Here is a 15,720-nt window from a genome sequence, read left to right as displayed (position 1 = left end):
AAAAAAGAAAGAAAACTGATCAGTGTGATACATCACATTAATGGAATAAAGGAGAAAATCATATGATCATCTGAACTGATGCAGAAATAACATTAAACAAAATTCAACACCCTTTCATGATAAAAAACACTAAAAAAGCTAGGACTCAGAGGAAACTACTTCAACATAATAAAAGCCACAGATGGAGGACCAATAGCAAACATCATTCTCAATGGTAAAAGACTAAAAGCTTTTCCCCCTAAGATCCAGGAATGAGGCAAGATGTCTGCTTCCACCATTTCTAGTCAGCACAATGTTGGAGGTTTGAACTAATGCAAGTAGTCAAGAAAGAAAAAGGAATCCAAATTGGAAAGGAAGAAGTAAAATTATGTGTTTGCAGATGATATGATCTTATATGCAGAAAACTCTAAAGGTCCCACAAAAAAAAACCCTATTAGAATAAATGAATCCACAAAATAGCAGGACACTAAGTCAACATGCAAAACTCAGTTGCATTTCTATTCATTAACAATAAACAATCTGGAAAGGAAATTATGGAAATAATTCCATTTAAAATAGCATCAAAAAGAATAAAATACTTAAAAGTTAACTAAAAAGGTGAAAGACTTTTACAATGAAAAGTACAAAACACTGCTGAAAGAAATTAAAGATGATAAAAATAAATGGAAACATATTCTATGCTCATGGATTAGAAGGCTTTTTTTTTTTTTTAAGATTTTATTTAGGGGCACCTGGGTGGCTCAGTGGTTAAGCATCTGCCTTTGATCCCAGGGTCCTGGGATCCAGCCCGGGAGTCAGGCTCCCTGCTTAGTGGGGTGCCTGCTTCTCTCTCTCTCTCCCACTCCCCCTGCTTGTACACACACTCTCTCTATTAAATAAATAAATCTTTAAGAGATTTTAAGATCTTTAAAATCTTTAAGAAAGAGCACAAGCTAGGGGGCTGGCAGGGGGAGGAGCAGAGGAGAACCAGACTCCCCACTGAGCAGGAAGCCTGAGGTGAGGCTGGATTCCAGGACCCTGAGATCATGACCTGAGCTGAAGGCAGATGCTTAGCCGACTGAGCCACCCAGACACCACCAGTCAAATGATTTTTGACAAGGATGCCAAGAGCATTCAATGAGGAAAGAAAAGTCTTTTCATCAAATGATGCTAGGGGAAATGGATATCCTCAAGCAAAAGAAAGAAGCTGGACCTTTATCTAACACCATATAAAATGTCATATCAAAATGAGTCAAAGACCTTTGCCTTTCTCTTTCTCTGATTTACTGCACTTAGCATTATACTCTCTAGGTCTATCCAGGTTGCTGCAAATGGCAAGATCCATGCTTTTTATGGCTGAGTGATATTCCACTGTATTTAGGTACCTCTTTATCCATCCATCTATTGATGGACATTTGGGCCCTTTCATATCTTGGCTGTTGTAAGTAATGCTACAATAAGCATTTGATTTCACTCATGTGGAATTTCAGAAACAAAATAAAAGAACAAAGAAAAAAAGACAAATAAAAAGTGAGACTCTTAAATACAGAGAACAAACTGGTGGTTGCCAAATGGGAGGTGGGTGGGGGGATGAGTGAAATGAAGGGGATTAAGAGTACACTTAACTGTGAGTCACTGCATCACCTAGTCTGACTTCATGCCAAAGGGAGTTAAAGTAATTTCACCACTTCTAGCTCATGGACTTAATGAGGCACCTATAGTGTTACTCAGTAGGAAACTATGTGCATCTTGAGATAAGTATTTCATTGTGTGCAATTGTCTTAAGTGCTGCAGCATGTCTTAGCCTCCCTGACCTGTGGTGTATGAAAAGCCAGAAGCAAACCTTCCCCCTTCACTGGAACACCAGAGATGCTTCCAAATATTTCTGCATGCCCACTAGGTGGATAGCGCTGCCCCAAGGTGAGAACTACTGAAGACACTCTAAGGTTAAGTATATCCTTCCCTACCCAAAAAACTCAAACCTATATCTCTCCTTATTTGGATAGTGTATCAGCCACCCCAAGAGTATAAATTCCATTTTGACTAAAAGGCCTCCACTTCTTACTAGCTGAGTGACCTTGAACAAGGCAGCAAAACTTATGGAGCCTTGGTTCCATCTGTATAATAGAGCAGTAAGCTCTAGTGCAGAGGCAAGTGTTCTCTCCTGACTTTCCTCTGGCTCTACTCCCTTTCCTCATGGCTTGGAGAACACAGGGAGATCACTGCCTAATTTACCTGCCACAAGGTTAAGGAGCCAGGATGTGTAAAGAAATGAAGTCAGTAGGGAGAGGTTGAGTCCAGCTTTAGCATAATTATCTTTGATGACGCAAATGGAGAGGTAGCTGCTAGTCTGCCAGCAGGACATGTAGGTGGCTTTCCAGTTTTGTAATTGGGAGTGTTCTTCACCCTGGCGCTTAACACCATTTGCTTTTACTAAACACAAAATATGGGTCTTGTCTGTTCTGGAACATCTTGTACATTAAGATCCTTCAAGAATTTGTAGAAGCAAGGGAGGGGCAAGATGGCGGAAGAGCAGGGTCCCCAAATCACCTGTCCCCACCAAATTACCTAGATAACCTTCAAACCATCCTGAAAATCTACGAATTCGGCCTGAGATGTAAAGAGAGACCAGCTGGAATGCTACAGTGAGAAGAGTTCGCGCTTCTATCCAGGTAGGAAGACGGGGAAAAAGAAATAAAGACACAAAAGGCCTCCGAGGGGGAGGGGCCCCGCGAGGAGCCAGGCTGAGGCCGGGGCGAGTGTCCCCAGGACAGGAGAGCCCCGTCCCGGAGAAGCAGGAGCTGCACCAACCTTCCCGGGCGGGCGGAAAGGGGCTCGCAGGGAGGTGGAGCAGGACCCAGGAGGGCGGGGATGCCCTCGGGCTCCCGGGGACAGTAACAGACACCTGCGAGCCCAGGAGAGTGCGCCGAGCTCCCTAAGGGCTGCAGCGCGCACGGAGGGACCGACCGGAGCAGCTCGGAGGGGCTCGGGAGCGGCTCCAGGGAGGGGGCTGCAGGGCGGGAGCCCAAATCCAACAGCGCAGGCCCCGGAGCACAGGGCGCCGGGACACAGCCCAGGATCCGGCCTCCCCCGGGACAGGCAGAGGCCGGGAAGGCCCAGGACAGCGAGGACGCTCCTGCCCAGAGCTGAGCAGATCAGCGGCCCCGCCCCAGAGCCTCCAGGCCCTGCAGATGGAGAGCCAAGAGCCCCGAGCCCCGTAGTTCCTGCGGAGGCTGAATCCAGGCTTCCAGAGTTGCCATAGCAACTGCGGTTGTTCCTCCTGGGGACTGACGGGGTAAACAACCCCCGCTGAGCCCTGCAGCAGGCAGGGGCAGAGCAGCTCCCCCAAGTGCTAACACCTGAAAATCAGCACAGCAGGCCCCTCCCCCAGAAGACCAGCTAGACGGACCAGTGATACTCCCCCATGTTCCAATACAACTTGTTTTTGGCCACTCTGCACTGAGCAAAATGACTAGAAGGAAAACCTCACCTCAAAAGAAAGAATCAGAAACAGTCCTCTCTCCCACAGAGTTACAAAATCTGGATTACACTTCAATGTCAGAAAGCCAATTCAGAAGCACTATTATACAGCTACTGGTGGCTCTAGAAAAAAGCATTAAGGACTCACGAGACTTCATGACTGCAGAATTTAGATCCAATCAGGCAGAAATTAAAAATCAATTGAATGAGATGCAATCCAAACTAGAAGTCCTAACGACGAGGGTTAACGAGGTGGAAGAACGAGTGAGTGACATAGAAGACAAGTTAATGGCAAAGAGGGAAACTGAGGAAAAAAGAGACAATCAATTAAGGGACCATGAAGACAGATTAAGGGAAATAAATGACAACCTAAGGAAGAAAAACCTACGCTTAATTGGGGTTCCCGAGGGCGCCGAAAGGGACAGAGGGCCAGAATATGTATTTGAACAAATCCTAGCTGAAAACTTTCCCAATCTGGGAAGGGAAACAGGCATTCAGATCCAGGAAATAGAGAGATCCCCCCCTAAAATCAATAAAAACCGTTCAACACCTCGACATTTAATAGTGAAGCTTGCAAATTCCAAAGATAAAGAGAAGATCCTTAAAGCAGCAAGAGACAAGAAGTCCCTGACTTTCATGGGGAGGAATATTAGGGTAACAGCAGACCTCTCCACAGAGACCTGGCAGGCCAGAAAGGGCTGGCAGGATATATTCAGGGTCCTAAATGAGAAGAACATGCAACCAAGAGTACTTTATCCAGCAAGGCTCTCATTCAAAATGGAAGGAGAGATAAAGAGCTTCCAAGACAGGCAGGAACTGAAAGAATATGTGACCTCCAAACCAGCTCTGCAAGAAATTTTAAGGGGGACTCTTAAAACTCCCCTTTAAGAAGAAGTTCAGTGGAACAATCCACAAAAACAAGGACTAAATAGATATCATGATGACACTAAACTCATATCTGTCAATAGTAACTCTGAACGTGAATGGGCTTAATGACCCCATCAAAAGGCACAGGGTTTCAGACTGGATAAAAAAGCAGGACCCATCTATTTGCTGTCTACAAGAGACTCATTTTAGACAGAAGGACACCTACAACCTGAAAATAAAAGGTTGGAGAACCATTTACCATTCAAATGGTTCTCAAAATATACCCTAAAAACTATAGAACACTTCTGAAGAGATTGAGGAAGACACAAAGAGATGGAAAAATATTCCATGCTCGTGGATTGGCAGAATTAATATTGTGAAAATGTCAATGTTACCCAGGGCAATTTACACGTATGATGCAATCCCTATCAAAATACCATGGACTTTCTTCAGAGACTTAGAACAAATTATTTTAAGATTTGTGTGGAATCAGAAAAGACCCCAAACAGCCAGGGGAATTTTAAAAAAGAAAACCATATCTGGGGGCATCACAATGCCAGATTTCAGGTTGTACTACAAAGCTGTGTTCATCAAGACAGTGTGGTACTGGCACAAAAACAGACATATAGATCAATGGAACAGAACAGAGAACCCAGAAGTGGACCCTGAACTTTATGGTCAACTAATATACGATAAAGGAGGAAAGACGATCCACTGGAAGAAAGACAGTCTCTTCAATAAATGGTGCTGGGAAAATTGGACATCCACATGCAGAAGAATGAAACTGGACCACTCTCTTGCACCATACACAAAGATAAACTCAAAATGGATGAAAGATCTAAATGTGAGACAAGATTCCATCAAAATCCCAGAGGAGAACTCAGGCAACACCCTTTTTGAACTTGGCCACAGTAACCGGAGAAGGACAAACAGTGTATGTTCTCATTCATTTGGGGAATATGAATAATAGTGAAAGGGAATATAAGGGAAGGGAGAAGAAATGTGTGAGAAATATCAGAAAGGGAGACAGAACATAAAGACTTCTAACTCTGGGAAATGAACTAGGGGTGGTGGAGGGGGAGGAGGGTGGGGGGTGGGGGTGAATGGGTGATGGGCACTGAGGGGTACACTTGACGGGATGAGCACTGGGTGTTATTCTGTATGTTGGTAAATTGAACACCAATAAAAATTAATTTATAAAATTAAAAAAAAAACCCTTTTCTATTGTGTAACAAAATAAAAAAAAAGAATTTGTAGAAGCTAGTTCCATTAAGCACAAAAATATATTTACTGCAAACAGAACACACTCAATTTCCTTAAAAAAAAAAAAGAGGGGTACACTTATGGTGATGAACACTAAAATTGTTGAATCATTATATTATACACCTGAAGATAATATAACACTGAGGGTTAATTATACTTCAATTCAAAGACCTAAAACAATAAAACTCTTAGAAGAAAATATAGGGCCAAAGCTTCACAGCATTGGATTTGACAATGATTTCTTGGATATGATACCAAGGCACAGGCAAAAATTCCAAAAATGATTTAAAAATGGGTTTGAAAGGACATGTCTCCAAAGAATATATACAAATGGCCATAAGTATGTGAAAAGATGCTCAACATCACTAATTAGCAGGGAAATGCAAATCAAAACTACAGTAAAATACCATCTCACACTCACTAGAATAGCCACTATCAAAAAAACAGAAAATAACAAGTGTTGGCAAGGATATGGAGAAATGGAAATCCTGGTGCAATGTTGGTGGGCATGTGAAAATGTTACAGCCACTGTGGCAAACAGTATAGTGGTTCCTCAAAAAATTAAAAATAGAACTACTATATAACCCAGCAATTCCCCTTTTGGGTATACACCCAAAAGAACTGAAAGCAGGGTCTCAAAGAGGTAACTGTACACTCTTGGTCAGAGCAGCATTATTCATGATAGCCAAACTGTGGAAGCAACCCAAGCAGCCACGAATGGATGAATGGATAAGCAAAATGTGGTAAATACAACAGAATACTACTTAGTCGTAAAAAGGAAGGAAATTCTGACACATGCTACAACATGGGTGAACCTTGAGGACATCACATGAAGTGAAATAAGCCACGGGCAGCCCTGGGTGGCTCAGCGGTTTAGCGCCGCCTCCAGCCTGGGGTGTGATCCTGGAGTCCCGGGATCGAGTTCCACGTCGGGTTCCCTGCATGGAGCCTGCTTCTCCCTCTGCCTGTGTCTCTGCCGCTCTCTCTCTCATGAATAAATAAACAAAATTTAAAAAAAAAGAAATAAGCCAGTCACAAAGACAAATACTATAGGACTCTACTTCTATGAGGTACTTAGAGTAGTCTAAATTGGACAGAGAGAAAGCAGAATGGTGATTGCCAGGGGCTGGGTAAGGGGAAAGGGAAATTATTGTTTAATGGGTACAGGGTTTTCATTTTGCAAAATGAAAAGAGGCCCAGAGATGGAGGGTAATGATGTTCATATGATATTATGCATGTGCTTAATACCACTGATCTGTACACTTAAGTATAGGTAGGATGGTAAATTTTCTGAGTATTTTAACACAGTGAAAAAAATTGGGGGAGGGATTCCTGGGTGGCTCAGTGGCTGAGCATCTGCCTTTGGATCAGGTTGTGATGCCAGGATCCTGGGATGAAGTCCCACATCGGGCTCCCCACAGGCAGCCTGCTTCTCCCTCTGCCTATGTGTCTGCCTCTGTGTCTCTCATGAATAAATAAATAAAATCTTTTAAGAAAAAATTGAGGGAGAAAAGCACAACTGTCAATAACATGAAAGACAATTATGGAATGTAAAGTCACAGGAATAAAAGGCACAGCATAAGGAAGGCTGTCAATGACACTGTGATAATGAGGTATAGGGACAGATGCTACCTACACTTGTGGTAAGCATAGCATAATGTCTAAACTCATCAAATCACTAAGTTGTACACATGAAACTAATGTAATATGCGTGTCAACTGTACTCAAGAAAGAAATTTTTTAAAGAGGTTGAGAGAAAGAGGAGGGGCAGAGGGAGACGGGCTCTCAAGCAGGCTCCATGCCCAGCAGAGAGCCCGACACGTGGCTCTATCCCACAACCCTGAGATCATGACCTGAACCAAAATAAAGAGTCGGATGGTTAACTGGTGGAACCACCCTGGTGCCCCAGACAAGACATTTTTTTAAAGAACATGAAAGACAAGAAAAGATAAAGGAATTCTTCCAAACTAAAGACTCAAAAAATGGGTCTTGACAATCAAATGCAACATGACTTCCTAGACAGAGTCCTGGACCAGAGAAGAGAAACAGCCACTATAGGACAGCTACTTAAATCTGAACAGGACCTGTGAATTGTAGGTTAATGTTGCACAGATGCCGATTTCTAGGCTTGAGGGGTTGTATGCTGGTTACATAGTAGAGAGTCCCTGTTTTGGAGACATGCAATGTTAGACTGTTTTGTGGTAATGAAACATCACATCACATCTACAATTTGATCTCCAAATGTTCAGAAAAAGACTAGAGAGTGGACAGTGGAGCAAACATTGTAATATATTAACAGCTGGGGAATCAGGTGAAGGGCATGTTGGAAGTTCTTTATACATACCTGGAGGCACTGTGATGAAATTCTCAAGGACATGCACTTTGGCCTGTTGCATGATCCGTTCTTTCTCTGCAAGAGCCCGGGCGCGGGCCTGAATGATATGTCTCTCCAACATTTCAACTTCATCCAGTCGCTGCTTATAGACCTCCCGAATCTGGCAGGTAGACCATAAAATGCACAGAAATTTGATGAGATCACAGTTTTACTCAACCCTCCCCCGTCCCCGAGCAGCAGGCTTCCTGTGAAGCACAGAAGAACAGTCACAGAACTATGGAGACCATCTGGTCCAACCTAACAGATGTGAAAACTGAGGCCCACAGAGGGAAATGGCTTAAAGGTCTCATAGTAAAGTCAGGAGCAGAGCCAAGCCTGAAACTCTGCCTCCTGCCTTCACAGCTGCCACCCAAACTCTGAAAGAGCAAACACAAGTTAGCATACCACCCCTGGCAGACAGAGACGCACCACCCAGATGCCCTTCCAAGGAAGGACTTACTACCTACCTAGCAGCAGGCAGTGTAATGAACAGCCTCCAGCTGTCAGTCCCTTTAAGTTTACCACAGCTGCTAGAAAGTGCTCACCTGAGACTCCCTTTAAGGGATTCCTCAGCAGTGTGGACAGCAGTCGGACTGAGCAGAGAGCATCCAAGTCAGCTGCCTTCCTCCTTGCACAGATGAGGAAGCAGTTGCCTTCCAGAGACTGGGCATGCTTCCTCAAATCTGGGCATAAATGCCTCGGTTACGATTGTGGTTTGTGATACAAAGACAGGCACCCCAGAAGGGGTGACTTTTAGCTTTATCATCCGTCTCCAGGGAACAATAACTTTAGCTATCTGCCCCAGTCCTTTTATTTACGTATGCGATATACGTGTGTATGCACGGAGAAAAATGAGGCCGGGTAGGTGCCACAGACTAGGAGGTGCCTTCTACGTGTGTCTATATAAACGTGCGAATAGAGCGCCCTTCCCCAGACTGTCGAACACACTGCGACGTGGACTTCGCGCTTTCCTAGCTGCACCCCCAGAGCCTGGCTCCCGGCAGGTGCCGGCACTCGTGGAGCGGCTGAGTCCTGCGGGGCCGGCCTCTCCGGGGGTGCGCTCCGGCTCCACCACGCTGTCCGCGGACCCTGGGAGCGCGCGGGGCTCCGGGGCCGCTTACCCGCTGCAGCTCGTCCACGAATTCCTCGTGGCGCGCATCCTCGCTGCCGCGGGCCTTGATCAAGCTCGCGCTCAGGTCCTCGCCGACCACCTCGTTCGTGTACAAGTTGCGGAAGACGCCGGTGAGCAGGTGCGAGATGTCCTGGGTGCGCAGCGAGGTGGGGCGCAGACGCAGCAAGTGCGGCTCCGGGAGCGGCTGGAGCGTCGGGGGCCCCACGCGGCGGGCCCGGCTCCCGAAGCCGTAGTGGAAGGCCTCGGAGTAGGCCAAGGAGGGCAGCCGGGTGGACTCGCTGGGGCTGCGGACCCGGGCCACGTGCGGCGTCGGCGCCCAGGTCGCTCCCCCGAGAGCGCAGGACCCGGACGCGCCAGACTGCGGGGCTTCGGCTCCGCCCGGCTCCATGGCAACCGAGACGCCGCTAGCTGCTCGCCGCCCTTCCGCTTCCGGCGGGGCCGCTTCCGCCCGGCCTCTCCCTGCGGGGGCGTCTTCGGGGCCGCCGCGGCGGTCTCTGCGCGCGTCTTTTGCGTGGACCTTGGTAAAGCGAGCGTGGGGTGCTGCGCCGGTGGACGGTGGCTCACGGCGCAGCCAGGCCAGCCGGCTTGCGAAACCTGGTTCCTCCCTTCTCCGTCCGTCCGTTCTCCGATTCGTTAAGCGGTCGTCCGCTCAGGTACTGCTTACTGTGTAGATTCTATTTCGGGCCTGGGCTAGGGGCTGGAGATAGCAAAGGAAGTAAAATGCTGCTTCTGCCCTCGTTCGTGTGTGGGTGTGAGAGAGGCAGACAGACCGACGGACCTAGACCGGGACACCAGGGTTGTGAGCAGGGAGGGAATCGGAAAACATGGTGGAGTAGTGGGTGAAGCCCAAGGGTGGAAGTAAATGTCGGTGGTCACGGAGCCACAAAGCACAGGAACTTAATCATCTTACAGAGGGAGCGTGAACAGTGGCTTTTTCGACCAAGTGAAGACCAGGCAGAGATTTTTTTTTTTTTTTTTTTTTTTTTTTTTTTTATGATAGTCACAGAGAGAGAGAGAGAGAGAGAGAGGCAGAGACACAGGCAGAGGCAGAAGCAGGCTCCATGCACCGGGAGCCCGACGTGGGATTCGATCCCGGGTCTCCAGGATCGCGCCCTGGGCCAAAGGCAGGCGCCAAACCGCTGCGCCACCCGGGGATCCCTGTTTTGTTTTTTAATCACCATCATTAGTCATCAAGGAAGTGGAAATTAAAACCACAAGCACGATACCACTACACACTTGGTAGAATGTCATGAAGTTAAATAAATGTACCAAATGAGTGCTGGTGACGATGTGGAGAAACCCCAATTGTCACGTTGCAATGGGAATACCAACAAGCACAGCCCGGCTGGAAAGCGGTGGTCTGGCAGTTTCTTAGAACGTGACACACACAGCAGGCCCGCTCCTAGGTATTTTCCCAGGGTATTTTCCCACTTAGGTGCACACAAAACCCTGTACCCAAATGTTTATGGCGGCTTTATTCATCATCACCAAAACCTAGAAAAAACCCACATGTCCTAACCACTGGTTAAAGGATAAATTGTAGTACATCTGTTCAACAAATGCTCTCAGCAATAAAGAAGAAACCGAATATTGGTACATACAACAGCAGAGATGAGTATCAAATGCATTATGCTGGTAGAAGAAACCATTCTCAAAAGGCTATATACATAATGATTCCATTTTTTAAAGGACATTTTGGAAATGCAAAACACAAAACACATCGAGGAGCCCTGGGGGCTCAGTCTGTGAAACATCAGACTCTCGGTCCCAGCTCAGGTATTGATCTCAGGGTCATAAGTTCAAGTCCCATGTTGGCTCCATGCAATACATGGAACCAATTTAAAACAAAATAAACAAACAAAACAGAAAACCAATCAGTGGTTGCCAGGAGCTGGTTATGGAAGCTAGTGTTGGCTCCCAAGGAGCCTGAGGAAATTTTGGGGGGTGAAGGAGCTATTCTTTATTGTGGTGGTGGTTACACAACTGTATGAATTTGTCAAACCTCACAGGACCATAAAGGATGTAGTTTGCTGTATATAAACTACACTCCAGTTTTTTTAAACAGTGAAGGAAAAAGAAGAGAATGAGTAGGAATAAGAGGAGGAAAAAGGGCATTCTGGGCAGAGGGAACCATTGTATAAGAGTGGGGTGAGAGCAGTGCATATGGGAAGAAATGAAAGAAGTTCAGGAGTGGAATTTCAGAGTTTGAGCAGGAGGAATGAAGCTGAGAGGTGAGGGCCAGATCATAAGCAGGTTTGTAGGCAACATTTTTAAAAAATATTTTATTTATTTATTCATGAGAGAGGCAGAGAGAGAGGCAGAGACATAGGCAGAGGGAGACGCCAGCTCCTGAGATGGGACTCGATCCCAGAATCCTGGGATCATGACCTGAGCCAAAGACAGACAACCTACCATGTGGAAATAAATGGGAACTTAAACTTTAATCTGAGTAAAGGGCCACCAAGGGTCTTCAGCGAGGCACCTGTTCTACTAAGATCACTCTGGTTGCCTCAAAAGAACAGACTGGAGGGAGGAGGCAAGAGGTGTCAGGGTGATGGATTAGGAAACTAGTGCAAAGGTTAGAAAAGAGATGGATTAGGAGCTTGGGTTGGGGGGAGGAACTGATTGGAGACCTGAATTCACAAAGCCTGCTGATTCATAATGGAAGTGAGAAAAGGAGCCCAGAATGACCCCCAAATGTCCTGTGTGTGCAACCAGGGGAGGGATTATCTCCCCTGAAATGAGAGAAAGAACCAGGCTTGTCCAGGCCAGCCCCTTGACATCACATGGACTGTCATCATTGGCACACTATGGTGTCCGCTTGCACCTGCTTTTTCCTCCTGGGATGAGTAGGCTTGTCTTCTCTAAATCCACTTCCTGAGATGAGCCCCAGGATGTTTGCCAGTGACCTGGGCCACTTCCACTTCTTTTGGGTGGGCCTGTCTCCCTCATCTCATCTGTCCTTTCCAGCACCTTTCCAGTCCTCAGAGAGGACCCTACTCTGGCTCTCTCCCCAGCTGCCCCCTTCTTCACAGAATGAGAAGACCGAAGAGACACGCCCAGCGTCTACCCTTCAAGTACCTGGGACACAGGAATGATTTGCTCAAACATCCTGAGGCCATTGACAAGTCCTGGGCAGGCCTCTTTTTAAATCTTTCCTCCCTTAAAGCAGTGGAACAGTCTGGGTGAGTCTCCATTTTTCAGGTATTAGGAGTAGGCCAGCTGAAACCAGGGGGTCTCAGGAGCAGCTTTTGTGGGGGCTCCCAGGCCTCCTTCTCTGTCTCGGGGAGAGACAGGAGAGTGGATTCTTGCTGTCACTTTTGGCCTCCTTGTGCTGCCTCCAGATAGCCTTGGGTCAGTCACAGGGAGAGGTCTGCATCAGCCCAGGAGAAGCCTCCCGTTTTTCTGTGACTCCTCCTACCCTCTGGCTTTAGCCCCCTTGTTCTGTCCAGGCTGAGGTCTCCGGCAACCATTCAGTGCCTCCAGCAGTGGCGGCCCCTCCTCTGTCCTGGTCATCCGGGGCTTCTCAACAGTCCTGCAGCCACCTCTTTTTTTTTTTTTTTTTAAGGTTTTATTTATTTATTCATGAGAGGCACAGAGAGAGAGAGAGAGAGAGGCAGGGACACAGGCAGAGGGAGAAGCAGGGTCCATGCAGGGAGCCCGACATGGGACCCGATCCAGGGTCTCCAGGATCACGCCCTGGGCCGAAGGGGACGCCAAACTGCTGGGCCACCGGGGCTGCCCTGCCTCCTCCTCTCTTGCCTTGCTCCTTCCTCTCCTCTGTGCCCCTTCCCCACCCGCGTGTCTCTGCCTGCTGCCAGTCTCTCTCTGTCTGATCAGCTGGATCCATCCTCCATTCTGCCTCCAGACCATGAAATGAATGGTTCAAACCCTGCACCAGAAACAAAGGGCCAAAGGGCTTGAGCCACGTTTACGTCCACTCTCCAGCTTCCTCCTCCAGGCGGACCTCTTAGCACAAAGGGAGTCCCTGGAGCCACCTTCTTCATTTACTAACCTGTTCTGCTGACTCAAATGTGTGTGTGTGTGTGTGTGTGTGTGTGTGTGTGTGTGTTTAAAACAGATGCAAGACAACCCACCATGTGGAAATAAAGTGATTTAACCACGTGCCTACTAATGAACTTCACCTTGTACATGTTTTTGTATGTAACATATAGATAAGATGACAGGATCAGATAATAAGATAATATCATGGAATTAGAATTGCTTAGCCAAAGGGTATGTACTTATTATTAATATTTGAGATATTGCCACATAGCCCTCCAGAAAGATGATCTCAGAGCAGACTCCCACCAGCATTCTGTGAGAGCATGACGGATGTTTTTCACATGTTTTCAACCATATCCCAAGTTTTATATACAGCCCGCATCTCCCTCCAAAACTCTATTTGTGCATCCATCATATACTTGACATCTCACCTCGACAGCCTGAAGGCATCTCAAACGTATATGTCCAGAATAGAGCAGCTGCTGCTCCTCAGCCTTCCCCCATTTCAATTACTGGGAACTCCTTCCTCAGTGGCCCAGCCAAATACCCAGAGCCTTGACTCCTCTGTTTTTCTCAAGCAGCCCCCACCAGTAACTCTTGCTGGCTCTCCCATCAGAATATATCCAGCATCCTACTACTTCTCATGACCTCCACTCCTACCCCCAAGGTCTGAGCCACCACCTGCCTCACTTGGATTACTGCAAGAGCCTCCTCGCCAAGCTCCCTGTTTCAAGCCTTGTCCCTCCACGATACTTCTTTCTGCAGCCAGAGTGATTCTTTTTTCTTGAGGGGGGTGGGGAGGGACAGAGGGAGAGGGAGAGAGAGAATTTTAGGTAGACTCCATGTCCAGTGCAGAACCTGATGCGGAGCTCAGCCTCACAACCCTGAGATCATGACCTGAGCTGAAATCAAAAGAGTTAGATGCTGAACCAACTCAGCCACCCAGGTGCCCCAGAGTGATTCTTTTAAAATATAAGTTGGATCATGTCCCTTTTTGGCTTGAAACCTTTTAAGTGCTCCCCATTCCTCCCAGTGTAAAAGTAGAAGCCCTTAGAAGGCCCAGCAGAATGTGGTCCCCATTACTCTTGTCCCCTCTCATTATCCCTCTCCCTTTGCTCCAGCCACATTGAATTCCTTGCCAGTCCTCCAACACACCAGCCATATTCCTGCCGCAGGGCCTTGGCACTGCCTGTCCCCTCTGCCTGGAATCCTCTTCACCAGGTATCTCCAAATGGCCCACTCTCTCACCTCCTGCAGAGCTTTGCTCAAATGTCACTTGCCCTGTAAGATACAAACTATTTAAAATTTAACCCTCTCCCGTTCCTGAATTCCCTTACCCTACATACCTTCAATATACTATACAATTCACTTCTTATGTTTATTATAGTGTCTCTTTTCTTCCTATTAGAAGTTAAGCTCCACAAGGGCAGGAATTTGGGGTATATTTTGTTCACTGATGATTCCCAAGTCTCTAGAACACTGCCTGGCACATAGTAGGTGCCCAATAAATATTTGTTGAACAAACAAAATAGCAGAGCAGTATCTTCTTTGCTTCATAGACTTGAGTGTGTCTCCTCCTTCAGAGGAGGGTCTGAGGGCCAGTTTCCTGACAATTTCCCCACACCAAGCACTAGACTCTGCCTGTGGGGTGAGACTGGGTGGAGGTGAGCATTGGGATTTAGTCCATGTTCAAATAAACATCACAGTTACATTCACAAGCAAGTATACCATAAAATTCCACAAATGTAATTCTGGAAAAGTAACCCCAAGTCGTCCCATATCATCCTGGGATAACCAGTGGGCCCAGACACCCTGTGGTCCATCACAGCATCCTGAAAACCCTGCATAGTCAGTACTGTCTTCATGGCATGATGTAAGCATGCACACTTGCCATAGCCACTTCCTTGGGAGAGGCCACCTTTGCTTTTCCTCCGGATGTGTCTGGATTTGGGTCCAGGACCCTCTGGGGGGGATTCAGGTGGGCTTTTTTCCAGCCCTGGCAAGCATCAGGGGCATGCCCTCAGAACAAGAGCCTGAGGCTGGGCTCTGTGACCACCAGGCTCGGTAGAAGAGGCCAGGTAGGGGACATCGGTGAGGACCGTGCATGTCCATCCAGCAGGCACTTATTTGTACCAGGGAGCCAACCTCTGTTATCTCAGGGAATTCTGAAGGAGACTGCAGCTCCTGACTGTGGAGGTCACAGAAATGAAGGGATTTGCTCAAATTCTCACAGAAAGAAAGAGCAAGCCAGTTTAAACAGCCGCTCATCCTGGTGCCCTAGGACAGCCTCCAAAGACCATGGGGGTGCAGAATAAACTGCCTGCAAGTCACCTACTGGAGCTTGCCTGGGTCTGCATTTCTGGGGGAAGGGTGGGGCAGGGCCAGCCCTGAAGCGCTGTGGAGACTGACAGTCCTGAAAGTTGACATTCATAGCTTTGATCCTCCTCCTCCCTGGGCCTCTAGAGGGGGTAGTGATGAGGGAACAGGGAAGTATCTAGAGGTAGGCAGGACCCTAACACCAGGTCTCACTAGGTCTTCTCTTTCTCCAATCATCCCAGAAGTCCCGTTTGCCTGCACCCAGCCTCACACACACACACCAAAGGCAGGATGGTCAGGGGAT

General features: G+C 47.3%; 2 protein-coding genes across 12 annotated transcripts in view; one reads left to right on the top strand and one right to left on the bottom strand.

The window, feature by feature from the left end:
* Positions 1 to 9,483, bottom strand: part of DLEC1 (DLEC1 cilia and flagella associated protein) — a 78,253-nt gene extending 68,770 nt beyond the window's left edge. For 8 of the 11 annotated variants that reach the window (XM_055320963.1, XM_055320965.1, XM_055320967.1 and 5 more), the window contains exons 1-2: positions 9,085 to 9,483; positions 7,934 to 8,084 (exon numbers count right to left, since the gene is read on the bottom strand). In XM_055320963.1, the coding sequence (XP_055176938.1) occupies positions 7,934 to 8,084; positions 9,085 to 9,483 (550 nt within the window). The other 3 variants (XM_055320968.1, XM_055320972.1, XM_055320971.1) reach the window with 2 other exon arrangements.
* The window catches only part of PLCD1 (phospholipase C delta 1), a 31,218-nt gene continuing 24,979 nt past the window's right edge, over positions 9,482 to 15,720 (top strand). The window contains exon 1 of the mRNA XM_055320975.1: positions 9,482 to 9,748. Coding sequence (XP_055176950.1) covers positions 9,482 to 9,748 — 267 coding nt within the window. The remainder of the gene's footprint in view (positions 9,749 to 15,720) is intronic.

Source organism: Nyctereutes procyonoides, unplaced genomic scaffold (assembly GCF_905146905.1).
Source record: "Nyctereutes procyonoides isolate TBG_1078 unplaced genomic scaffold, NYPRO_anot_genome, whole genome shotgun sequence".
Lineage (NCBI taxonomy): Eukaryota > Metazoa > Chordata > Mammalia > Carnivora > Canidae > Nyctereutes > Nyctereutes procyonoides.
The sequence above is the reverse complement of the archived record's forward strand: the minus strand, read 5'-3'. Positions and strand labels throughout refer to the sequence as shown.